General features: G+C 42.4%; 1 protein-coding gene across 1 annotated transcript; it reads left to right on the top strand.

Moving 5' to 3' along the window:
* The first annotated feature begins 268 nt into the window (after positions 1-268).
* On the top strand, positions 269-22235 carry bmpr1ba (bone morphogenetic protein receptor, type IBa). The gene is made up of 11 exons (XM_084025006.1): positions 269-658; positions 15932-16094; positions 16196-16295; positions 16748-16850; positions 17600-17696; positions 17862-18000; positions 18313-18505; positions 19233-19530; positions 19721-19896; positions 20034-20164; positions 20249-22235. The coding sequence occupies exons 1-11, from the start codon at positions 553-555 to the stop codon at positions 20372-20374; spliced, it is 1632 nt and encodes a 543-aa protein (XP_083881132.1). The 5' UTR covers positions 269-552; the 3' UTR covers positions 20375-22235.
* The last annotated feature ends 266 nt before the right edge of the window (positions 22236-22501 follow it).

The raw sequence follows: 22501 nt of genomic DNA, 5'->3' as shown, positions 1-22501 counted from the left end.
TCCTCACCCTCCTCCTCCTCCTCCTCCTCCTCCTCCTTCTTTACTAAACCCGATCATGCTCCTGTCTGCTCCCTGCCCCCGTTTTCTTTCCACTCATGTGCTCCCTCACTGTGTGCGTGCGTGTGTGTGTGAGCCGGGTCAGCCCTCCCTACTAGCAAAGTGAAGTAAACTCCCCCTTTTTTTGCTCCCCCTCTCTCTGTCTCTCTCTCTCTCTCTCTCTCTCTCTCTCTCTCTCTCTCTCTCTCTCTCTCAGCTGGGCTGCTACTGTCAGACGGGGTTGGAGGACAATCAACTGCAACTGCTGTTGCCGCTGCTGGTGTGTTTTTGTGAGGTGTGGACTTTCTCACGTTGTGGTGGATACACACACATACAGGAGCTTGCATGCCCAGTACTCCCCCTCCCATCTCTCTCTCTCTCTCTCTCTCTCTCTCTCTCTCTCTCTCTCTCTGGCACACACACTCTTGAGGGAGAGGCAGTGTGTAAGTGGCGGACCCTGTCGTGTGGACTCTATTGAAGAGAGGAGAAGAGAGGAGCGGAGCAACAGACTCTACCATGCCAGTGCAGGGAGAAAGGCTGAAGCGCTGTCTCTCTCTCTCTCTCTGGAGCCAGAGTCCTCTGCTGCTGCTCGGACTGTTCTCTCTTCACGCTCAAGCGCACGGTGAGTTACTGCAAAAAAAACTTTCTCAACTCCTCAACAGTGTTGCCGTTTGCACTTGGCTCTGCTGCGTCAATAATGCGTTAAATTTCCTTTTTGCACGTTGTAAACTTGTGTTGTGAGTTCTTCAGATACACGTGCGTTACTTTAGAAAAAGTTGCAGCGTAAATCTGTGCTCTGCAGTGTCTGTAGTCTGTAAGCAACTCACAATGGTTTCAAAACGTAGCCACTGATGTTGACATGATCCTGAACATAAGGCAGGTATTTGGTTGATTAAGGGAGTCGTTTGCAGTCGTGACCAGTAGCTGAGATCAAATATTTTTCCTTTTATTTTCCATTTATTGTCAAATTATCGTTTGAAAAACACATCATAGCACAAACATCTCCTTTCATCTACGATCGACATGGCAAATCAACAAGCTCTCACTGACGATGCAAAAAAATAAATGGAGTTATTACGAGTTCAAGTGGGGTAATTTATTGATTATCACTTCCAATGCCATGCTCAGTTAGAAGTTCTGTAGTTGCTGTGACATGCCGTTTGCATATCTTCACTCGCAGGGTGTTAGCTGTTTCCTACAGACGGAAAGATATATTGTCACGGACCAACATTGTTACCATCGTCTGCATCAGCCGCTTTGTCTGTGACCATGTTTGGTATCTGGAGTGTGATTGGCGAGGTGTTGGAGGGAGAACATGTCAGATTTAATAGTCTGTTTTGTTTAGTGCCATGATGTGTGTCATTAAGGTTTGACATTCTGCCTCTGCTGTTTTTTTCTAGCGTATACTGTCATTGTAACCATCGCACGGCAGGTTAGCTTGATTCACAGTATTGTTTATCATTATTATAAAGTCATTATTGATGGAATACAAATAATTGTGTGTGTGTGTGTTGCTGGTTCAGAATGCAAGTTTGTATTGTGTTTGTTATGAGCAATAGTGCATGTTTATTGTTGGTCTATTTAAAGTCGTTGGCGATTCAGTTGGGAACCCTGAAGTTAAGCCAGGAAAGGCTCATACCTCATACTTGGTGTGCTATGTGCTGAGGTCATCCTGCGACCTCTGGCTGCACGTCACCCCCTCTTTCTCGTCCATCTTTCCTGTCATTGTCGCAGGCTGAGTCGGCTTTTCTATGGAGGCCATGCTGTGTTAGTCTTTTCTTTTCAATTACTTTCTTTGCTCGCAGAGGCTGTTTAATCATTGAAACCTATCCCTGGGAGGAATAACGGGGTCTTTTGAATGCCGTGAACATTCGAGCACACAAGTACACATGGACACACAAACATATAAGTTGCCTGAGTGTTTCAGACTCATGGTAACACTGACCGCTCTGTCCAAGAAGCTGCGGAACAGCTGCCAAAGAAGAAGACGTATGTGAAATCTGACAGCAAGTTGGACGTCGACCAAGTCCTTGTTTTTTCTTGTTTGTGAAATATTCCCAGAACGTTTTAACATCAAGAATGTCTAAATTTAATATTGAGTTCATATTAGGGCTGTCCTCCACCAAAAACATTCTCATACAATTTAGTCCACTAAGCGATTACTTTATTTAATGTGTAAAACTGAGTTTCTCCACAATAAATCACATAGAAGCACCACTTCAAATCTTGTGTGTGTGAGACGTGTTTGGGTCGGGTTTGCGTTATGTATTAATTCAATGTAATTACCATTATAAGATTAATGCGCCACTATGGAGTGAGAAAAATCCTCCTGATATCCATCAGATCTGAGTTGAATGCTGAAAAACATGAATTTGTTCTTCTGAGGACACATTTCTTCAGCCTTCACACCTATTTGATCCAAATTACTTCTAGATGTCTAGTATTAATCAATAATTCAAAAAGCCAGATTGTTTTTAAACTGTTAGAATATTGCTATATTTTGCACTTGCCTACAGCGTTCCCCAAAAACTCCCAGATAGTGAATTTACAAAAAGAGCATATAGCAGATCATTTTCCGCTCGGATGCTCTCTGTTTCCATGCTAAGTGGAATTTGAACAAACAGAGTGAATGAACCATTTTATTTCTCACCCTAAATGCTCCCAGGTCGTTAAAGTTGCATCAGGTGTGCTCAAGCAGTTTCCAAATGGGTGGAACTGTATTCAAATAGCATTTTGCCCAAGGCCTGTTAGCAACAGCCTCATTCATTAGTTGACACAAAGTTGATTGATTGGACTGGCAACATGCTCATTCATTGGTTGACACACGGATGAGTGATTGTCCTGGCAATAGATTCAACTGTGACTCAACGGGCAAATATTTGTTTTCTGAAAAACATGTATGGAAAAAAAAGATAAAGGGAGAGGGAGAGTTTTTTATTTATTGGGACTATCTATACCGCACTTTCCCCTTCTCGGCATGCCTTGTCCTTGCTGTAGTCTAACTGTTTCTTCGTGCACTTTCCTGCTCTAAAACTGCAACTTATGGATGCTTGGTTGAGTGAATGGTCAGCGAGTGTTTTCTGGCCCTATAGCCACAGGTGAACTGGAGTCGATGCATGTTTTACACAGGCAGTAGACGGTGTTGTGTCTGCAAGAAGGTCACAGTTGGCCCTACAGCATGTCTAGGCCATTGTCTCAAACAAATAAAGGACGGTGTGTTCTTTATTCTTCAAGGAGAAATGACAGCATAGGGAATGTGCACACTTTATAAATCACACACTCACACACACACACACAGATCTTCTGTGACCTTCCACCTACGCCAGGCTGCAGCCTTCAATGTGAGTTCTGGGAAGTGAGGAGTGAGCGTGATAGCTTACATTTCATTGTCCTTGGTGGAAATAAGCACCGCTGTATCGGTTTTCACAGTCAAAGCTCTGCCAGTTGCTTTGCTTTTGTCACTGCCCGCTAATGAGACTCCGTTGCTCTCTGCAGAATTTCAGTTTTTTTTTTGTTTTAACGAAATATAAAACACCCGCTTGGTTTTGAGCCAAAATAATCGCTTCGCACATGTTGTTGTTTGACACTGTGCTCTCCGAGTACCGAGAATGTGCCGGGCCGCTCTTCAACTTGCATCACACAGCGATCTGTTTTTAGTTTTCATAAAGTTGCTGGCACAATCTGTGCGCTGCATCCTTTTCTCTCTCTCTGTGTGTGTCAGTGAACACCTGCTTGAGGCTTTCAGTTGTTGTTCTCTTCACTAAAGGACAGATTTACTCAAAACTTAGTTCCCAAAGGTGTAAAGAAGAGTTTAAAAATACTTTTTCCCTGAGAAGATGGACAGAATGCATGCTCTATTTGCATTAATGTCACCCACAATGAAATTGGTCCTCTTCAAAAGAGTTCTGTTGATTCAGAGACACAAGCGGTGAGGATTCACACTGGTACTCTCAGGAAGTCATTGAGACAACTAACGTCCTCGGTGAAAGCTGATTCAGACATTTCCGAAAAAGAAAAAGCAGTTTTGAGAAAAGAGAATCAGAATATGCGAGAGCTGACTCACTGTACCAAACTGCTAGTGGTACTATATGCTCCTCTGCCTCAAAGCTTCCCGACAGGATGTCTTGAGATCCCTCGCTGCAAACTGATACCTCATTAAAACTACTGATCGGCTGGCTGTAAAGCTGAAACGCAGAGGTAAGATGTTGCTGCCGGTGTTGCAAACAAATCGGTGTCCTGAAGTAAACTCCCACCTTAGATTTTGCCTTTTTTTTATTTTCCCCTTGTAATGTCTGAAATATTTTCTCCAACTCAGCTGGGAGCGTCTGGACGGGTGAGGGTTAACACGGTGGTACCCAAAAGGATAATGTGGTGGCAGGAGTGCAGGAAAATGGCAATAACAATGGCATAAATATGAGTCCCTGATATGAAATATTTGACACAACTCTAATGTTGTGTTTGAGAAAAAAATGTGATCTCGAAATGACCTCCAAAAGGTTGAAGGTAAGGGGAAGTGAGGAGAGTTTGGGACTGAGGGGTATTACATCCTGTAATGGATACAGATCCAGTAACTTCTATCCCAGTCAGATTACCGGTCTGGCCCTGACTTCTTAAGACACAGCTGGAGCAGGGGAAGTGTGTGTGTGTGTGTGTGTGTGTGTGTGTGTGTGTGTGTGTGTGTGTGTCAGTCTGTGCCCGTTCCACACTGGACAAAAAACCCACTAACACCCACTAACATCTGGGTTTTGTCTTCAGTGGGAAAGGTTACAATCGGCATTCATTCCCAGGACAAATGACTTTGCAGTAGTCGCAGGTATTTATATATCAAATTTGGATCGGCAGTGATGGAAACATGACACCAGGTTGGACGTTCCAATTTTCGCCCCTTTTTCCACTGCGATGTGATGTGTGTTGAGGTGAATATAGAGTATATATATAGAGAGAGTTTTTCTTCATACAATGAATAAGTCTGTATTTGTGATTGTCATGTTTTTAAAACGTTATCAGAGTAAAGTTAACATTATTTCGTTTTATTATCTGAACCCTTAACCTAAGTTGAAAACCTTTACTTGATATGAGAGAAATTCAGCTCACATCAATGACCATCAATCAATGAAAGAGTTGTTGTCACTTCTCCTGTTTGTTTCAGTTTGCAGTTCTTTTACTGTGTTCATTCATAGCTGTTGTCCAGTGGCTGTTGGGATATTTGGCATTAAGATTAAGTTTATGAGCCGTAGTCGCACTCTTCTTGAAGTCGCTGTGGATATTGTTGTGACGTACAGTCCTGATCTTCCTGTGTGAGCCGAGAGCTCTACAGTACAACACAATACAGTGATGGACAGATAACAGGTGAGGCGGAGCAGAGCAGCGCTGGCTGTCACGGCCACAGTGCACTGGGACTATAAGGGCTTAGGGTTTTCCATGCACACACTCCCCCACCATAATACCCACCCCTCCACCCGCTCTCAGCCGCCTGGAACAATTCTTTTGGATGGTGAAGGGTGATTGGGGCAGAGAGAGGGAGGGAGAGAGTAACTGCACATTGCTTTTGGCCTGTAAGACAGGTGATGTAGATGAAAGAGGTGAAGTTGTTGGGGTTTGAACGGATGGAAGGGATCCATGTTAGGAATCGGAGGAAGTTTATATTTCACATTTACTGCATGTGAAAGTTTGACATGGGTTATTCAGTCAATGTATAAATTATTCTTCTTCCCTTTTTAATTTTGGAGATTCTGTCAAATCTGAGCTAAACAGCATTTTTATTTATTTAGAAAAAAATTGCTTTCATGTTTTGGGTGAACCTAAAATGCATCACCTCGGAACCCATGAGCTTTCCAAAGGTACTAGGTGCTTTAAACGTGGCAGTGAAAAAGAAATAAATCAAGCTGTAATTTAGGGTCATTTGTGGCTGTCAGGATGCCCATTTTTAACCAAATGGCTTAGCAATACAGACAATCATCATACGCTATGATAGGTAGCTTAATGGCTGTCCAGACGGGAGTGGATGTTGAGTGTGTGTGTGTGTGTGTGTGTGTGTGTGTGTGTGTGTGTGTGTGTGTGTGTGAGTAGCCGACAGCATGTTTGTCCAGTGAGATAGTACAGAGGAGGCCTGGAGCCACTGATGGGTGATATGTGTCTTAGTTAATGGGAAGCTAATCACATGGAGGAGACAGTGGGACGCATACAACTGTAAACACATTGTAAAAACACACCAGGGACTAACACACACACACACACACACACACAAACACACTGATACATGTAGAGAGGTGCTCTCGTCATGGATGTTTAACGAATACACGCTTATGTTCACATTCCACACATTATCCATACATTAATAGGAGGTGCGTTATTATCCTCCCACAGACACACACACGAACACTATATACATACACACATACTGTATACACACACACACACACACACACACACACACACACACACACACACACACATACAGGCTGGAAATGGATGGAAAGTGACTGTTTAAGCCTGTGGAGATGACTGAGACGCCACAGACCAGAACTCTGGGAAATAAACACATGGCAGCTGTAATGTTAACACCATCAGCCCTGCCTCTACACACAAACTCGCTCACACACACACACACACACACACACACAGACACACACACACAAAAGCCCACGCACACACAGACACTCTCTAAACTCCCACAGGCACTCACCTACACACAGATTTGTTCTCATTCTCAGTGGCGGACCTCTTGCAATCATATTTTTCCTTCATTTATCAGTCAGCCCAAGCAATCATTGCTGGTGGCTATGAGTTCTGCATGACAATGATTATATGTGTGTGTGTGTGTGTGTTTGTGTGTGAGAGAGGTTGTGTTAAGTAACAAGGGGTGTTTTGGTTGCCACTCTCAAGGGCAGGCTAGATGTGTCCTGAAAGAGATATGATCATTTAGTCTGGTAATATACACTCCTGGTGTGTAGTTGTTTGTGTGTGTGTGTGTGTGTGTGTGTGTGTGTGTGTTCAGAGGAGCTCCTGTACCACTTTTTGATAAGCCTATTGCGTGTCAGAACCACCAGTGGATTGCCTCGTTGAGGTTTAAACCATTCATAGTAACAATAATACATGTTTGTCTTTGGCGTTGTTGCTCTCGTCTGGTGATGCTCCAGAACAAATATTGACTCAGACTTGACTCGAACCAGGCGGCAACATCCAGTTCTGAAAAGTGAAGTCAATGCGGACGTGCATTAGACAGCACGGGGCGACTCTTCTGTTTGCAAAAAGATGCACATTCGTTTTTTAAAAAGTAAAAAACCATCCGTCATAGAATGTATAACTGTACTTGTTATTTGCCCTGACAGATGTTTCTTCATTTAAACTGATAATTGGAAAATAAACTATTTGTGACCAACAGAGAAAAGTCTTTCAACTAAAATCTTAAACAGCTTTTGTCAAGATGCTCCGTAAAGGTCAGAAACAGATAACACAACATCCTTTCATGTGTCTTCCTGTCCCATATCGGCCTGTTTGCATTACAGAAATAACAGCTTGACTTGGGTTACTGTGGATGCTTGGTTCATCAAACTGGAATCTTGATCAGAGCGTTCACTGTGATCAAAGAATTTGTGGGGGAACCATTTGAAAAAATTTATATTTGGAACCTGTAATTTGCCCATCTGACCTTTGAATGAGCATTTCATTGAATTCAATGTAGTCTACATGTTTTTACATGACTTATTCCTGCACCTCTACAGACCCCCCTCTTCATGTCTCCCTCTATTCATGAATTACTTCCTTCTCATAGTGTTGGTGTACTGTTAAAGTTCGTGTCACTTGGAGTATTTATTTAAGAAAGCCATACAGTTGATGTTTGTTTCAAGTGGGGTAATTTCTCAGCCTGCCAGGAAGAAAAAGTGTGTATTTGTGTTCCTTCATGTTGTGTTGACCATGAGATGAGTAACTGCTTATCATCGGTATTTAATTGAGGAAGTTTAATGAAATGAGAGCTTCATGGTGGTTTTCTAATCCTAGAACTGAGCGATGTTATATTTGCTTCTTGTTTCTAACTTTTAGAATCTCGCTCATGTGATTTTGTGTCTCCTGCGTGTTGTTTTAGTGTCGATAGATTTAGTAATTCATTCTTCTTTGTCTTGTTTCTGCCTTTCTTTTCTAATGTCTCAAATGGACACATGTGCTCACGCCAAAAAGTGACATCATGACTAGACTTCAGGGTGGTACCCTGTTTCTAGCAGTAGGAACTGCATCTCCCAAAAATGCAAAGTACCTCTTACTATGCTGTCATTCTCCATTTCCCAAAACCACCTCCAGCTCGTGAGAGTGTGTCTGTATGTTTTAATTGCTCCGTTATATCCACAGTGTGGAATTCTAAACTTGGGCTGTTATGTTTGCCATGGCCATCGACTTGGCGGGTGTGTGGCTATTGTTTATCAGTTTATAGACGTGATTTTTGCATACCCCGATGATGGAACAATGAGTCACATGATGATATCATGGGAATAGCATATTCAATATGGTAAAAATAGCTGCCAAGTTTGAATGGACTGTGAGGGTGTGTGTATTGTAACCTAATGCTACTTATTACTGTATAATGGGTGTGCATCATTGTCAAAGTATGCTTTATTCGGTCACAAAACCAGATTTTGATTATACAGAATATGATGATACAACTAGTATCCATTTTAATAAGAGTGCAGGGTTAACTGCCAATTCCCGCCTGCGTTAGAAACCACACATTGAAGTTCTCTGGATCTGATATCTGATTTGTGGTTAGGATAAAAATTGTTTGGAAATCGCAGTAGAACATGTTTGTGCATTTACGAGAGGTTTTCAGACAGTCCCCCGTAAGAGGGAGGATGAGAAACCACCTCCCAAAGAAACCACCAGTGGATTTAATTGGTAAAAGTTCATTCACAGTTCATTTGATATCAGTAAGTGGTCACTGCGGTTCACGCAGATGTTGAGTGATTTGTGTTCGTGGAAATTGGAGAGATCCATGACACCAGTTTTGGTCATTTAACTGTAATGAATGCAGAGGGAAACGAAGAAATAATTATTAAAGTTTATTAAAACCTGCTTTACATTGGTATTGTAGACAAGAATGCTTCCTATCAAAGCAACCTGTTTCTGAAGGACACTTTTCTTCATCTATTTTTCTTTATAGATTATATGTAGTCTTATGTTAAAGTAGATTTCCGTAAGTTGGCCATAAATGAAGCATTTTGTGTTGCAGAAAGACTATGCTGATGCATTCATATTGTGTCAGGCGCTGTAAGTGCTGCTTTTATCTGTACGTTGTTGCTTATGGTAAAGCATTCCTTTGTGACATACACATTTGTCTGGTGCTAGACCAGAACTGGGGTCTGTAGGAGCTCACCAGTGCTTCTCGTAGTTTAATTTGTCTTCCATAGGAATTGTTTGGAAAGAGACGTAGGAGGACATTTCTGATCGTTTTGCACATATTTTGAGATGCATCAACTGCGGTTAACTTAAACATTTCATCTTTGAGGTAAATATTTTTTATGAGCCACGATATGGTAAATTCTTCTAAGTTTTAAACTATGGGGCCCTACTTACCCCTCTAGCATCAGTTTCATTGACGCCATTTCAATATAAACTTATTACATTGTGTTATTTCAAAATAAACACAGGAAGTATGGTTTCAGTTCAAAACCACTTGGTGAGGTTTAGCAAAAAAAAAGTGACTGACTAACGGTTCATGTGATTAGTGGGCGACTAACGACTCCCATGACAAAATGTCGACTTTTAGTTTTGCACGGGACACGAACAGCTGTCTTTTGGACCAAAGTCCTGTGTCTGTGTTTGATTAGTTGCCCTGCATGTAATCTGTCAAAATAAAGTGAAAACGCCCCAAAAAAACTTCAAAAACATCGACAAGAAATTCAATAATACGCTTTATAAATGAAATAAGCAGATGGAAATATCTGGATCCTATAAAACTATTGCTGCCATCGTATATTCACTGAGTAGTAATAATAGTCAGGGTGAAATCTCTACACTTTGCCCAAATCTAGTGTCTGTGGCTTTCTTTTTTTGTCGTATGACAAATCAGTTTTGCTGGTAGCGTGTAGTCAAATCAGAACAAAACCAGATCTGAACCAATGGTATCAGAATTACACAGCCGTAGCCCACAGATCCAGCCGGATGCCCCCGGAGTCTTTGAATTGAGACGAGCTGTTTTGTGATGAAGAGGAGCCCACAGATGGCCATGAGAAGGAGCTTTTGATGAAGAGACCAGCTGGTATCCTTTCTCCCCTTTTCATTGCTCCGCTCTCACACCTCCTTCAAGGACCGTTTCATCATTTCCTTGTATTCCAACGGGAATGCTGAGGCCCTTCTGGAATGAACTCAGAGTTCCGGAATCCTTATGTACCTGTCACTCATCCCCATGAAAGGGGGCGCGCACACACACACACACACACACACACACCCAACTGGTCGCGGCATTAAAACTGGCAGATGACAGCTGTATAACCAGAGACTGGCACTGGCTCATTACTGCATCATTCATCAGTGTGACATAATGAAGGAATGTTTGAAGAGCTGTTGATGATGTTGTTGTGTTGGAGAAAAAGAAGGGCTGAATGCAATCCAACTGCTTCCCTCATTCCCTCCTCTCACTGGCTGTTTTTTGCACAAGAAAACGTCTTAAAAAGCTGCATTATGTTCGAGCCACATGACATCACTTCTGTCTTTTTTTTTGATTGGCTACTCGGTGGTCGGTCTCAATTCTGGATGCAGAGCTTAGTGGGTAAGCACCAAGATTATCGGCGTTTTAGGAGAATAGATGAATAAAGAGGTGTTAAAATGTGGGAGAAGAAAGACAGGTGGTTGAAAATATAGAACAGATGCTAGATTATTTGTCTGCGAGCTATAAAAGTTAAATAACACTTCTTGCTTTGATACTGGTGTCAATGAGCACAGCCTCTTAATCAAACTTCAGTAATTACCGAAGATGGAGCTTTGTCACGAGACAAATATCATATTTATTTAGTTTAGCCAAACCAGCCAGAGAGACGACCTCATCTTCCCATCAGCCGGACCACAAAGTGGGGTTCATTAAGACATTCCAGCACATGTGGGATGGCTCGACTCACCTCAACACTGACAGGAAGAGGAACGCGGAGATAAGACCAGGCACTAAAAGTACGTGGAAGTCTAGAGGGAGAGAGAGGCAGAGAGTGCAGGAGTAGAAACCTTTCACCTTCCATGTTTCTTTCGCTGTGCCGACGGCACTGTCAAACACCAACAAGATGAACTACTACTGAGAGGGAAGAAGGGGGGCAGGAAGGGAGCAGTGTTGTCAAATGAGTGTGTCTTAAGTGGAAGGGGGAGGAGGGTAGTGTTTACATGGGCTTGGTGAAAGGGCTTTTCTGGAAGGCCTTGTTTGACATGGCCAGGATAACTAATGAATATGTTCTCGCTCTGTCTGTTCTGTTTCTATTCGTCCGTTACGTCCTCTCAGACGTCCTATCTTCATCTTGCCATCTCATGCACAATATCCCTCTCCCTCACCTCCATCCCCTCCGTCTCACTAAATATCTGTCTTCCTCTTTTCTTTTTGTGTTTTGTACAAAGCGGCATCTGCTGAAAAGGGGCCTTTTTGGTTGGTTTGTGGGGCCACGGTTGTTAATTGTGTGTTTACAGTGGCCCCCTATATCCTGCCATCAAGCCTGAAAAAAAGCCTATAGGGGAGACCTGAAAGCTCACACTGGCATCCGAAAGGCCATTTTAGTGAAAGAGCTTGAAACAATTATGGTGAAGTGAAGTGATGGGAAATGCATCCAGTTTCAGAGCGCAAGTCGTTTGACTTGCAGCGTGTTTTGACATCGGTGCTACTTAGAGAGGTTTGGACGGGAGCTCCATTGGTCAGTGCAGGTTTTTACAAGGGTTGAACCAGAAAACAGGGGCAATGTTTTCCAAGAAAAATATACTATTATGAAAAGCTGCCTTATCTCTCCATAAAGCAGTTCGTAACAGTGTCTATACTGCTGGGTCAGATATAATCTATGAAATTTGACATAAGATTTATTTTTTATTTTCGCCTCCATGGAGGCCTTTTTTCTTCTTCTTGAAGATAAGATTTGAGGACAGAGCCTTCTAAAACAGCCAAAGATTTGACCTTGGTCACTCACCCTCCCACAGACAGATGGAACAGACTCATAGAAACCCCATGATTACCTCAGGATCAGGAGTCTCTGGATCCAAAGGAATTCACGGTTCGAGGTAGAAGACAAAGACAACAAAACATTAGGGAATCAAGAGCAAAAACCCATTAAGATGTTGTAGTATGATACTGGATTACGATAGATTACCTCACTTGACTCACTCACATGCCTGACATTTCCTAAGAAGATAGGTAATGGTGAAGTATTCCAACATACATTACTAGAATGGATTGTGGAGCTTCTGCTACTCAGCCACATTAATAATGTGATCACAGATGCACATAAAGACTAGCTCATCATTTGAGCTACATTTTGTTACGTGGATTCCTGTGTTATTTGCTGGATTTAAATCAAATAATCATTGTACACCTATAAGGAGCATTTATTAATGAAACATTCAGCTCGACTGGAGCTTTTCTTTTTGTCTCTCTCCTTTTTTATCTCTCTGCCACTGTCTTCCTTGTGCACACACACATGCATGCACGCACACACATGCACACACACACACGCAGTAGTAGCCAGGGATCCCAGGTGCAGGATGGATGTGAAAGGCTTTGTGTTTTGTCAACAGCACAGCAGCACCTCACATGACTGTCCAGTGAACTCACAACGGGAGGACAGGGCAAAGAAAGTGGAAGATGAGAAGAGGGGAAAAAAAGAGGTGGGGTATAAAGTGATAGGGAGGCCGTGTGGGAGATTTGAGAATAAAGTGGAGGAGAGGGGGGATAAAACGTGAAAACAATGTGAGTATCTTAAACCCATGGAAGAAAAAGAGCACATGCAGGAGAGGGAGAGGCAGAAGAAGGGCTAAAGAAAGAGATACGGGACAAAGTAGGAAAGGGGTGAGACACAGAGTGAGTGAGTACTGGGGAGCAGGATGGAGTAAGTGATGGGAGGGAGAGGGGCAGAGTGAGAGAAAGGGTAGAAAAGGCCAGTGGCCTCTGCTCGGTCCCCTCTGTGTGCTGCTAAACTGCCCACCAGTTCCCCGCAGCTCTGTCACTTCTCGTTTGTTAATCCCCCTTTCTTCTCCCCCTCCTACTCTTCCTCGCTCCCTTTCTCTCCAATCGGTCAATTGTTAGTGTGACCCCTTTAAACCCCACCGTCCCTCTCTTGCAGTATTGTCCGCGCATTATCGGTGTGTACAAGAGAGTACATTTTCCAGCGCCCGGTGACAAATATGCTCGTTTTGAAAGTAACTGCTGAAGCTGTTTTTTTGTTTTGAAGGTTTCCCTTGTGCAAATGTGGAAACTAGTAAACAGCACGCTGTGAAGCCACAGTAGTGAATTACTGTGTTTTATGTTTCTGTCGAGGACTGCTTTACATGAGATGTCATTTTAACACTACACGCGTCCTCAGTGGTGGAAGAAAGGCAAACAAAACTTTGTACCAGCGATGAAAGCTGTGGGTTAGATGTGTATACTCACATTGATCACATGGATCGCCTTGATCGTAACACAAAGGAGGAAAATCAGCAGCATTTTAACTTTCAAACGTTAGATGTGACTCTTTTTTATGGACCCTCCTGTGTCTTGAATAAAGTTGAATATAAACTTAATCAAAGTGAAGTTGTGTTACCTTTTCGTGAATACAGATTCAGGCATATCAAACAGTGCAGCACACAAACAACTAAGCACAGACGGAGTTATGTGACAGTGACATGTATAAAGAGAAACAGACATTTGTGAAGCACATGTGCATACGTTTGAAGGCTTGTGTGTCGTAATGCGTGTGTGCGTATCCATTGTACGATGTACGTTTCAGTCCATTGGGGAGCTTTAAGCGTTCATCCCGAGAGGAAGTTGTTTGATGTTTTGTGAAAGACAGCTGAGCTCAGATGAAAGAGACGATGCCACGCCCACTATCTGACGTTTGACTGACCACCCTGAACATGAACAGCACATTTCCAAGTCTGCATCTAATCCAACTTGTTTTTCAGAGGCGAGGCTCTGTGTAGATTGTCTTCCTATCGAACGCTTTTCACCCGTATCGCTTTACGTTCTGTATATAAACCCCACTGGAGATACCATCAAACAAGGCTTATGCTAGCTAATGAACACCACAGCTTCACGAGGCAGCACTTATATATTCATTATATTTAAAACGGAGGATATCAGACCGACACAGAACCATTCATTAATTTCTAAGTGCACAGCCCCTTCATTATCATTTTCCAACACAATTATAGATCTTGAAGTAATTGCACTTCAGTGTGTGCTTCCAGGAGGAGTTGCTCAGGATTAACACTAATTCAAAAAGATAAAAGTTATTACTATAGAGCCGAAACTGAAACTCTGGGTATTTCAGGTAATAAAAAAGAAAAAAATTCACGATATAAATGTCCTGCCTCTGAGCTTTGTTTCATAATGGAACTATTATGCTTTAGACAAGTGTTCAGACATTAAAGCTGTCGTACCAAAAGCTGTTGCAGTGATTGAGCACATGTGATAAAAAATAGAGAATGGAGTGTAAAAAGATGGGCAATTAAAAGCCCAGGAAATTCTAGTTTTAGAAGATTTAGAAGAAAGGACACCAGTCCTGGGTCCTTGAAGGGTTTTTAGGCTGTAAGCTGAACAACCTCAACACAGTCATTTTGAGTACAAAAAAAGTATTCTTTATTTTCTTAACTTAAACAATGTTCCAGTTTCTGACCTGTATGAATCTAGAGTCAGTTTTTGTGCTTTACATTTTTTAAGAAGGATACTTCAACCACTAATAATGTACTGTATGTTAACATTGGCAGAGAGTACATTGTGACTGCGACACATAGAGCCTGTTCATTGATTCTCATTGTTTGTCTGAAGCATCTGCTTTAAAAAAAAAAGAAAACCCGAGAACGAGTAGTTCAATGAGTAGGGGGCGGATTCGGTTCAGTATCTGCTAGTAGTTTATTTTAGAGAGGAAGGACTCGTGCTTATTTTGGACTATCTACGCTTGCAGCTGTTAAGCATCTGGTCTCAATGATCACGCTGAAATGACTGAAAATCTGAAAAGCCACGAAGGAAAGACACTTCCGTGATCCTTTTTCCCCCCTCAAGTGACAAACAGGTGCCCTTTTGAAATAGGATAAGTAGGGAATACAACAGCTTTACTCTAGTTCTTAGGAGCTGCATCAGAAAGAAAAAAACTGCTGTGACACAGTATCGGGTGTTCAAGCTCACAGCTCATACTGAAAGTTTCTCTCATTGATTTTATGTGTTATTTATTTACTTTTCTTGGTGGATTCACAAGGTTATGTTTCTGTTCCGTCTCCCGGCTCGTGTGGAAATTTGGATATATGATGTGAATACAGTGAAGTATGCACAGAGTTGATATTTGCTGTCTTGGCTCTGACCTCGTTGAGACTGGGAGATTAAACATATGAAACTTCTCCCACAGAGGAACATAAGAAGCCAGAGGTGGAAACACCACGATTATTTTTTACAGTTTAAAGAAAAACTTGTTTAAACCTGCTCATGAAATGCTGAATGTGTTGAAGTGCTAATACCTGCAAATATGTTTGTATTTTGCAGGTATTCCTTAGTCTAAACACCGTCTTGTAGCCGGAGCCCAAACATTTGGTGGCATTAATAACGCAATGCCTGACCCTGGCAGTTTTACTGCTTTTTCCTCTGTAAAAATGTATTTTGAATCTATGATTCATGCCTGTGATTTCAACTTGTTTTTCCTGTCTCTCTCCCAAGTAAATCTCTCCTATTTTCTCATTTTGCCTGTTTTTATAGGCAATATATTGGACAGTATGCTGCTAAAAGCATCCAGCAAGGAGGCAGTGGAGAGTGGGAAGGAGACGAGTGGCAGCACGGCTCCTGCTTCATCCTCCCAAAGACTACTGTGGTGTCACTGTAATCACCACTGCCCTGAAGATTCCACAAATAATACATGCAGGTACTGGAAAGAGTGGAGCAGCAAATGTTAACACACGTGCATATTCATTATTTCATTATTTTCCACAAAGGTTGCTTTATTAAGCGTTACTTGTTTTCCAGGACGGATGGCTACTGTTTCACCATGGTGGAGGAGGAGGCAGGGGTACCGGTCCAGACCGCAGGCTGCCTCGGGCTCCGAGGGTCAGAATTTCAGTGTAGGGTGAGTTGGTGACTGTTACCTTACAGTCCACATAACTGCTCCCATTTGTAACCATTTAACTCAGCATGCCTTGTCTCGGATCTTAATCTTAACAACTTAATTTAGATGGAACAAATCACATGAGGGTAAGTGCATAAAGCAGACCATTCTGACAGGACTATACACAGTATGCACTATTTGTCAGACACCTTATATGACATATTTGTGAGGAAATGTAACAACTCTTTTCATTGGTTATTATGTGTTTATTTACGTGTATATGTGTACATATAGATATCATATAATACAAAGCAGACAAAGTCAAATTCAATGATTAATCATTTGTCAAAGTTGTTATATATCTGCATATATCTGCCGATCGACAATTCAGGGTATTTTTTAAGCGCTGCATTTATCAACAACTGAACACAGAAATGATCGAAAGGAAACAAAATCTGTTTTCTGTCTTCCAGGAAACCGGGAACTCACGTCAGAGGAGATCACTGGAGTGCTGTACAGATCAAGATTACTGTAACAAAAACCTGCATCCGACGCTGCCACCACTCAAACCACCTCGTGAGTTTATCTATCTCTCTCCTCTCCGCACAATCCTCTCTTATCCATGAAACACAAGGAAGATTTTTGAAAGCGTTTCTCCAGTTGGCAGGTGACAGCGACAAGTGTGGCCATGATACAGACAGGGCTGTGTTACAGCACGCGCTGTTCAGAGATAGAGATACCGTGACATTGTCAGGCAGTCAAAGACGGCTTAAGTGGGTTAGACAACGGGAGTTCCCGTCAAACTGTCCTGGAGCTCGCCAAAGCTGGCAGGTGTCGAGAGAACACGAGGTCCACCGCGACCAACACTATACTCCGCATGCAAACGTGAGAGTCTTTTTGTGTGTTTGAGGGACAGTAAGCCTAGATTCCCAGGGAAATCACAAGCCCCAGCGGACACTGGGGGCAGTCATCAATCTGAAACCCTATCATAGGGGATCAGGAAGAGAATTCATCGACTAGGCTGAGGGCTTCCTTTCGCTGTTGACTGGAGCCTTGAGGGAAAACTGTGTGTGTGCCAGAAGAAAATGAAAAATTGATGAGTGAAATATGATTTGTTCTTGATTTACTGTACACGGCTGTACAGGTTTTTATTAGAATTTTTGGGGGGTTCAGCTTAATTCTAACCATTTCTCTAAAGAATGTCATAGACTTTGACAGGGAAAAGACTAATGTGATTTTTGATGTTGTTTCATGTGAGTTCATAACTTTATCCGTCTCCTCTCTTCTATTGAGTCTTACTTTTTCTTCTCTCGTCACCTTTCCAGTCTATGTAGATGGAAAGATCCACCACATGGCCCTGTTGATCTCTGTCACTGTGTGCAGCATCATACTGGCTGTCATCATTGTCTTCTGCTACTTCAGGTAATTATGTTTGACCATCAAACGCACACAAATCTAAAGTCCTTCATGCTTGTTTGCAGCAACACTTCCTAAAGATCCTAAAATTGTAATGCACATATTGTTTATTACAGTGCATATTGCTAGTTTTGCTAGAAGGCGTGCTGAATATTTTGTTGTTTGTCACAGGTATAAGCGTCAGGATTCTCGTCCTCGGTACAGTATTGGTCTGGAGCAGGATGAGACCTACATTCCTCCTGGAGAATCTCTGAGGGATCTGATAGAGCAGTCTCAAAGCTCCGGCTCAGGCTCAGGGCTCCCTCTATTGGTGAGATACTCCTATTGCAGTTAAACACCTGTTGGAATGAAATGATGCTCCACGGATCCATTATATGCACACATATGGATTTTTGTCTCATGTATTTTATGGGAGGATATAAGGTTGGATTTGAATCGTATCATAGGATTGGAGGCGTTCGTTTTATATTCTAAATTTGAGCGTGCCATGACATAATGAAAGTACTATTCTTGAAGCATGGGTCTAAGGCTCACTACTCTCCATTTAAGGTGTCCATTCTAAAATAAAAGGAGCTAAATGTGCTGAAACTAACCCTTTTTTTCCTCTCGTGCTCCTCTTCAGGTGCAGCGAACAATAGCCAAGCAGATCCAGATGGTGAAGCAGATAGGCAAGGGGAGGTATGGCGAGGTGTGGATGGGCAGATGGAGGGGGGAAAAAGTTGCCGTTAAGGTTTTCTTCACCACCGAGGAGGCCAGTTGGTTCAGAGAGACTGAGATTTACCAGACCATCCTAATGCGACATGAGAACATCCTGGGTAAGATCTGTGGATGTGTTACATCTTCCAATACTGCACCCCTTCTTACTGATTTCTAGTTTTCAGTTCTCTGTCTCTATTTTCTTTGTCTGTATGCCAATCTATTTGTCTGTCTCTTCAATTTTCTCTTGTCTTTAAAATCAATACAACAGACAGGGATTTAAAGGGACAGATAAGTCTTTCTAAATGCAGTATCGGTAATCCTAAACGATCCTAAATGATGGACTAATGGATGGATGAATTGGTAGATTGATAGGTGAACGGAAAAAGATCTGACAATAAAAACACGCCATAGTTGGTGGACTGACTCCATTGTTAACTATGCAGCACCACACTGCACTCACTGCCAAAACAGATCAATTATAGTCAAGAGACTGTACACCACAACAAATTATAAAGAAGACAGCAACAGACTGCAAACCAATGCTTGCATAATTAAACACCACAAGTTGCATCGCAATTACGTCCTGGGGCAAAAGATCACCTGCCAGTACAGAGAGACTATAGGCAGACGGTGCATAATGTTGTCTTCCACACTCAGCTTTTGGTTTAAATAGAGCACTAGGATCTGTAACGTCGACCTCATCAATCCACCGAATCAGAAAATGGCCAATTTGTAATGACTTTGCATGATTTTGTGGTTTTGCTTTTGTCATTAGTAGTTTTTGTCATTAAAATAAACATAAAATTCCCCTTTAACTCTTCTTCACGCTCCCTCCATTCGCAGGTTTTATAGCTGCTGATATTAAAGGAACTGGCTCCTGGACCCAACTCTACCTAATCACTGACTACCATGAAAATGGCTCTTTGTATGACTACCTCAAATCAACGACACTAGACAATAAAGCCATGCTGCGACTGGCCTACTCCTCTGTGTCAGGCCTTTGTCACCTCCACACTGAGATCTTTGGCACGCAGGGCAAACCTGCCATTGCCCACAGGGATCTGAAGAGTAAGAACATACTGGTGAAAAGGAATGGGACTTGCTGTATAGCTGACCTCGGACTGGCAGTCAAGTTTATCAGGTGAGTTAATCCATCACAACAGTTGCTATTAAGCGTGGTTCGATTAAATACTTCTTTTGGTATTTTGCTGAGTTTAAGCTGTGGTAGAGGGTCGGAAATGTTCACATGTCAAAGTATTATGAACTAGAGGATTCAGTAATGTTGGAGCTCATTCATTTTTAATGTGAAATTGTTCCTTTGATCTCTTCAGTGACACCAACGAGGTAGACATCCCTCCTAACACGAGAGTCGGTACAAAGCGCTACATGCCTCCAGAGGTTCTGGACGAGACTCTGAACAGAAGTCATTTTCAATCGTACATCATGGCTGACATGTACAGCTTTGGGCTCATTCTTTGGGAGATAGCTCGGCGTTGTGTTTCAGGAGGTAAAGGCAAGAAATATACTTTTTTTTTTTTTACTTCTTTTTTTGACACAAACCCATAAAGACCCAGACTGCCATAAAAATACATTTTTGTTATGTGCAGTATGGATTTTGAAAGTTCTTCTGTATTGTATTTGTAGGGATCCTTGAAGAGTACCAGTTGCCGTACCACGAGTTAGTTCCTACAGACCCTTCATATGAAGACATGAGAGAGGTGGTCTGCATCAAGAGACTACGACCATCCTTTCCTAATCGGTGGACCAGTGATGAGGTGAAATATATCAAAATACGCTACATAAACACACATGCATTAGCAAACGAATGACATTCCTAACACCAACCTGTATCTCCTCAGTGTTTGAGACAGATGGGGAAGCTGATGACAGAATGCTGGGCCCACAACCCGGCCTCCCGTCTCACAGCCCTACGAGTCAAAAAGACACTTGCCAAGATGTCAGAATCGCAGGACATCAAGCTTTGAGCGGGCACCGCCAGGTGTGTGTGTGTTCACACACATAAAGAGGGCACTAACAGTCACAGTGGCTCTGGTCCAGGCCACGCAATCTTTTTTTTTTCCTGGGACAGGAAGCAAGATCATCACTTGGAGAATGCAGGATCACAAACTTTGAGTCCAGATGCCCAGAACTCTACAACCCCCCTTGAAAACAACAAAAAAAGGACTACGATGGTTAACTAAAACTAAAATGCAAAAACGTTCTGGCCTTGTGTGGGCTCCGTTCTGTCCATCAGAGAAGATGAGACAGTTTTCGTTTCAGACTAGTGTGAGAATTCATGAAACCAAGTTCCTGTTAATGTGCTCCAAAAAGACCCGGAAAAAGAGATTGAGTTTAACTTGGCACTGTAGCTGCAGAGACATGCAAACAAGCTACTGACCAGTGAGTGGAATACTATCAGTGCTTTCTGTGAAAGCATCCCCTACCTTGTAGATGAAGGTCTGATTGATATAAAAGGACGTGCTTTAAGGCAATCTGTTATTGCCGCAAGACACCTCCTCTCAAAAACACTGTCAACCCACTACTGCCTTTGTGTTATACGGTAATTGGATTGAACACGCGTTTGTCACTCTTAAATTGACTGCTTTTGGTGACAATGACTGACACTATGTGGCAGAAAGGAAACAAAAAGTGTTCAGGCTTTACAAGTTTTGTTTACGCTGGTGACGTTTGTAGACACTGAAGAAAAGGCACACCTGTATTTTTAAGCCCTGAAGGGATGCACAAGTTGCAAAAGCTTATTTTCCATGTAAAACTCAAACTCTTCAAGAAAAATAAAGTTTATATGTCCAAATGAATTCTGGATTGAGGCTGTACGCGCCTCTGCGTTTCCTTGCAGGAAAGGGGCTTAAGAGTAACGGAGGGACTGAAGCAGGAAGGCCAAGCCAATCGGAAACTGTTGTACACTAACTGTAGTGGTGACTTAATGCTTGACGATGTAGTGATCTATTGTAAATGTGTGGAATTGTGCCTGTGTTAGTTTAGGGGGTATCACAAGTGGTTTGTGACAGGGGACTGCTATCATTCAGACTCCCAGTAATACTGAGTGGCTCCCATAGATATATCATAGGCTGATGATGGATGTGCGGGTTTTAGGCAGCTGAACCAGAATCCTTCACTTTAGATATAGCAGTCAAACACACAGTATTGATTGACTGGACCCTAGAAAACACCCCCAGCCATCCCCAAACTATCACCAAAACGAAGTTGACATCACAAGGTCACTTTTTCCAGACCGCCAGGCTTCCTCGTGCATGTACATTAAAGTACACAGCTGTCACACTGAAATCTCTGCATTGTAAGGCGACCTTGGGTGTCCTGAAAGGCGACCTCAAATAAAATGTATTATTATTATTGTTGTTAAATCAAATGGAAATTGAGTAACTAGAAATCCGTCATCTATCTTCCATCAGGTGAGTCTCTCCATTGTTTCTAGTTATCACATGGTAGCAGTGAATTATTGGGAAGCTTAGACGGCCCTACTGCCTCAGTATGAGATGGTTCTCAAGGTAAATCTGCACACCTTTCATCATCACAGTTAGCAGACCAGCAGCTTTTTATTTTTGTCCATTTGTAAAATCCTTGATCCGTTTTCCTTCAGGTCATAGTGGGGTTTTTTTTTTTCTGCCAACTTTAAAAAAAAATGGGATGCTCTATCAACTGTCAGACGTTGTAGCTGATTTGTTGTGTTATACTTGCCCTTTCTTTCCTCTTGGGTGTTGTGCCTTATTTAATCTGTACCTACTGTAGTTGTCTGTGAGAGAAAGTGGTGTTTTTAATTCAGTAAAAAGGTTGAACATTCCCCCAATAAAGTGTTTCACTCATCCACATGGCTGATGCACGGTTTGTGGTGGCTGAATGAGCTGCAGAACTATTATTGGGTAAGAACATTCTGTAAAGTTGAGAGCAAAATAAAGAACAATGAAGAACACACGGTGAAAGGTGATGACGCTGCAATTAGGTCACATCCACAAAGCATGATGAAGGAGACGGGGGTCGGTGTTTGACGACACTTCTGCAGACGGAGGACAGTCCATGCTCCACAGTCGTGCCGTGACCAAGGAGCCCCGATGCTCCCTGCAGGGAGAGAGGGG

The sequence above is a fragment of the Eutrigla gurnardus genome, assembly GCF_963514095.1.
Source record: "Eutrigla gurnardus genome assembly, chromosome: 13".
Taxonomy (NCBI): Eukaryota; Metazoa; Chordata; class Actinopteri; order Perciformes; family Triglidae; genus Eutrigla; species Eutrigla gurnardus.
The sequence above is the reverse complement of the archived record's forward strand: the minus strand, read 5'-3'. Positions and strand labels throughout refer to the sequence as shown.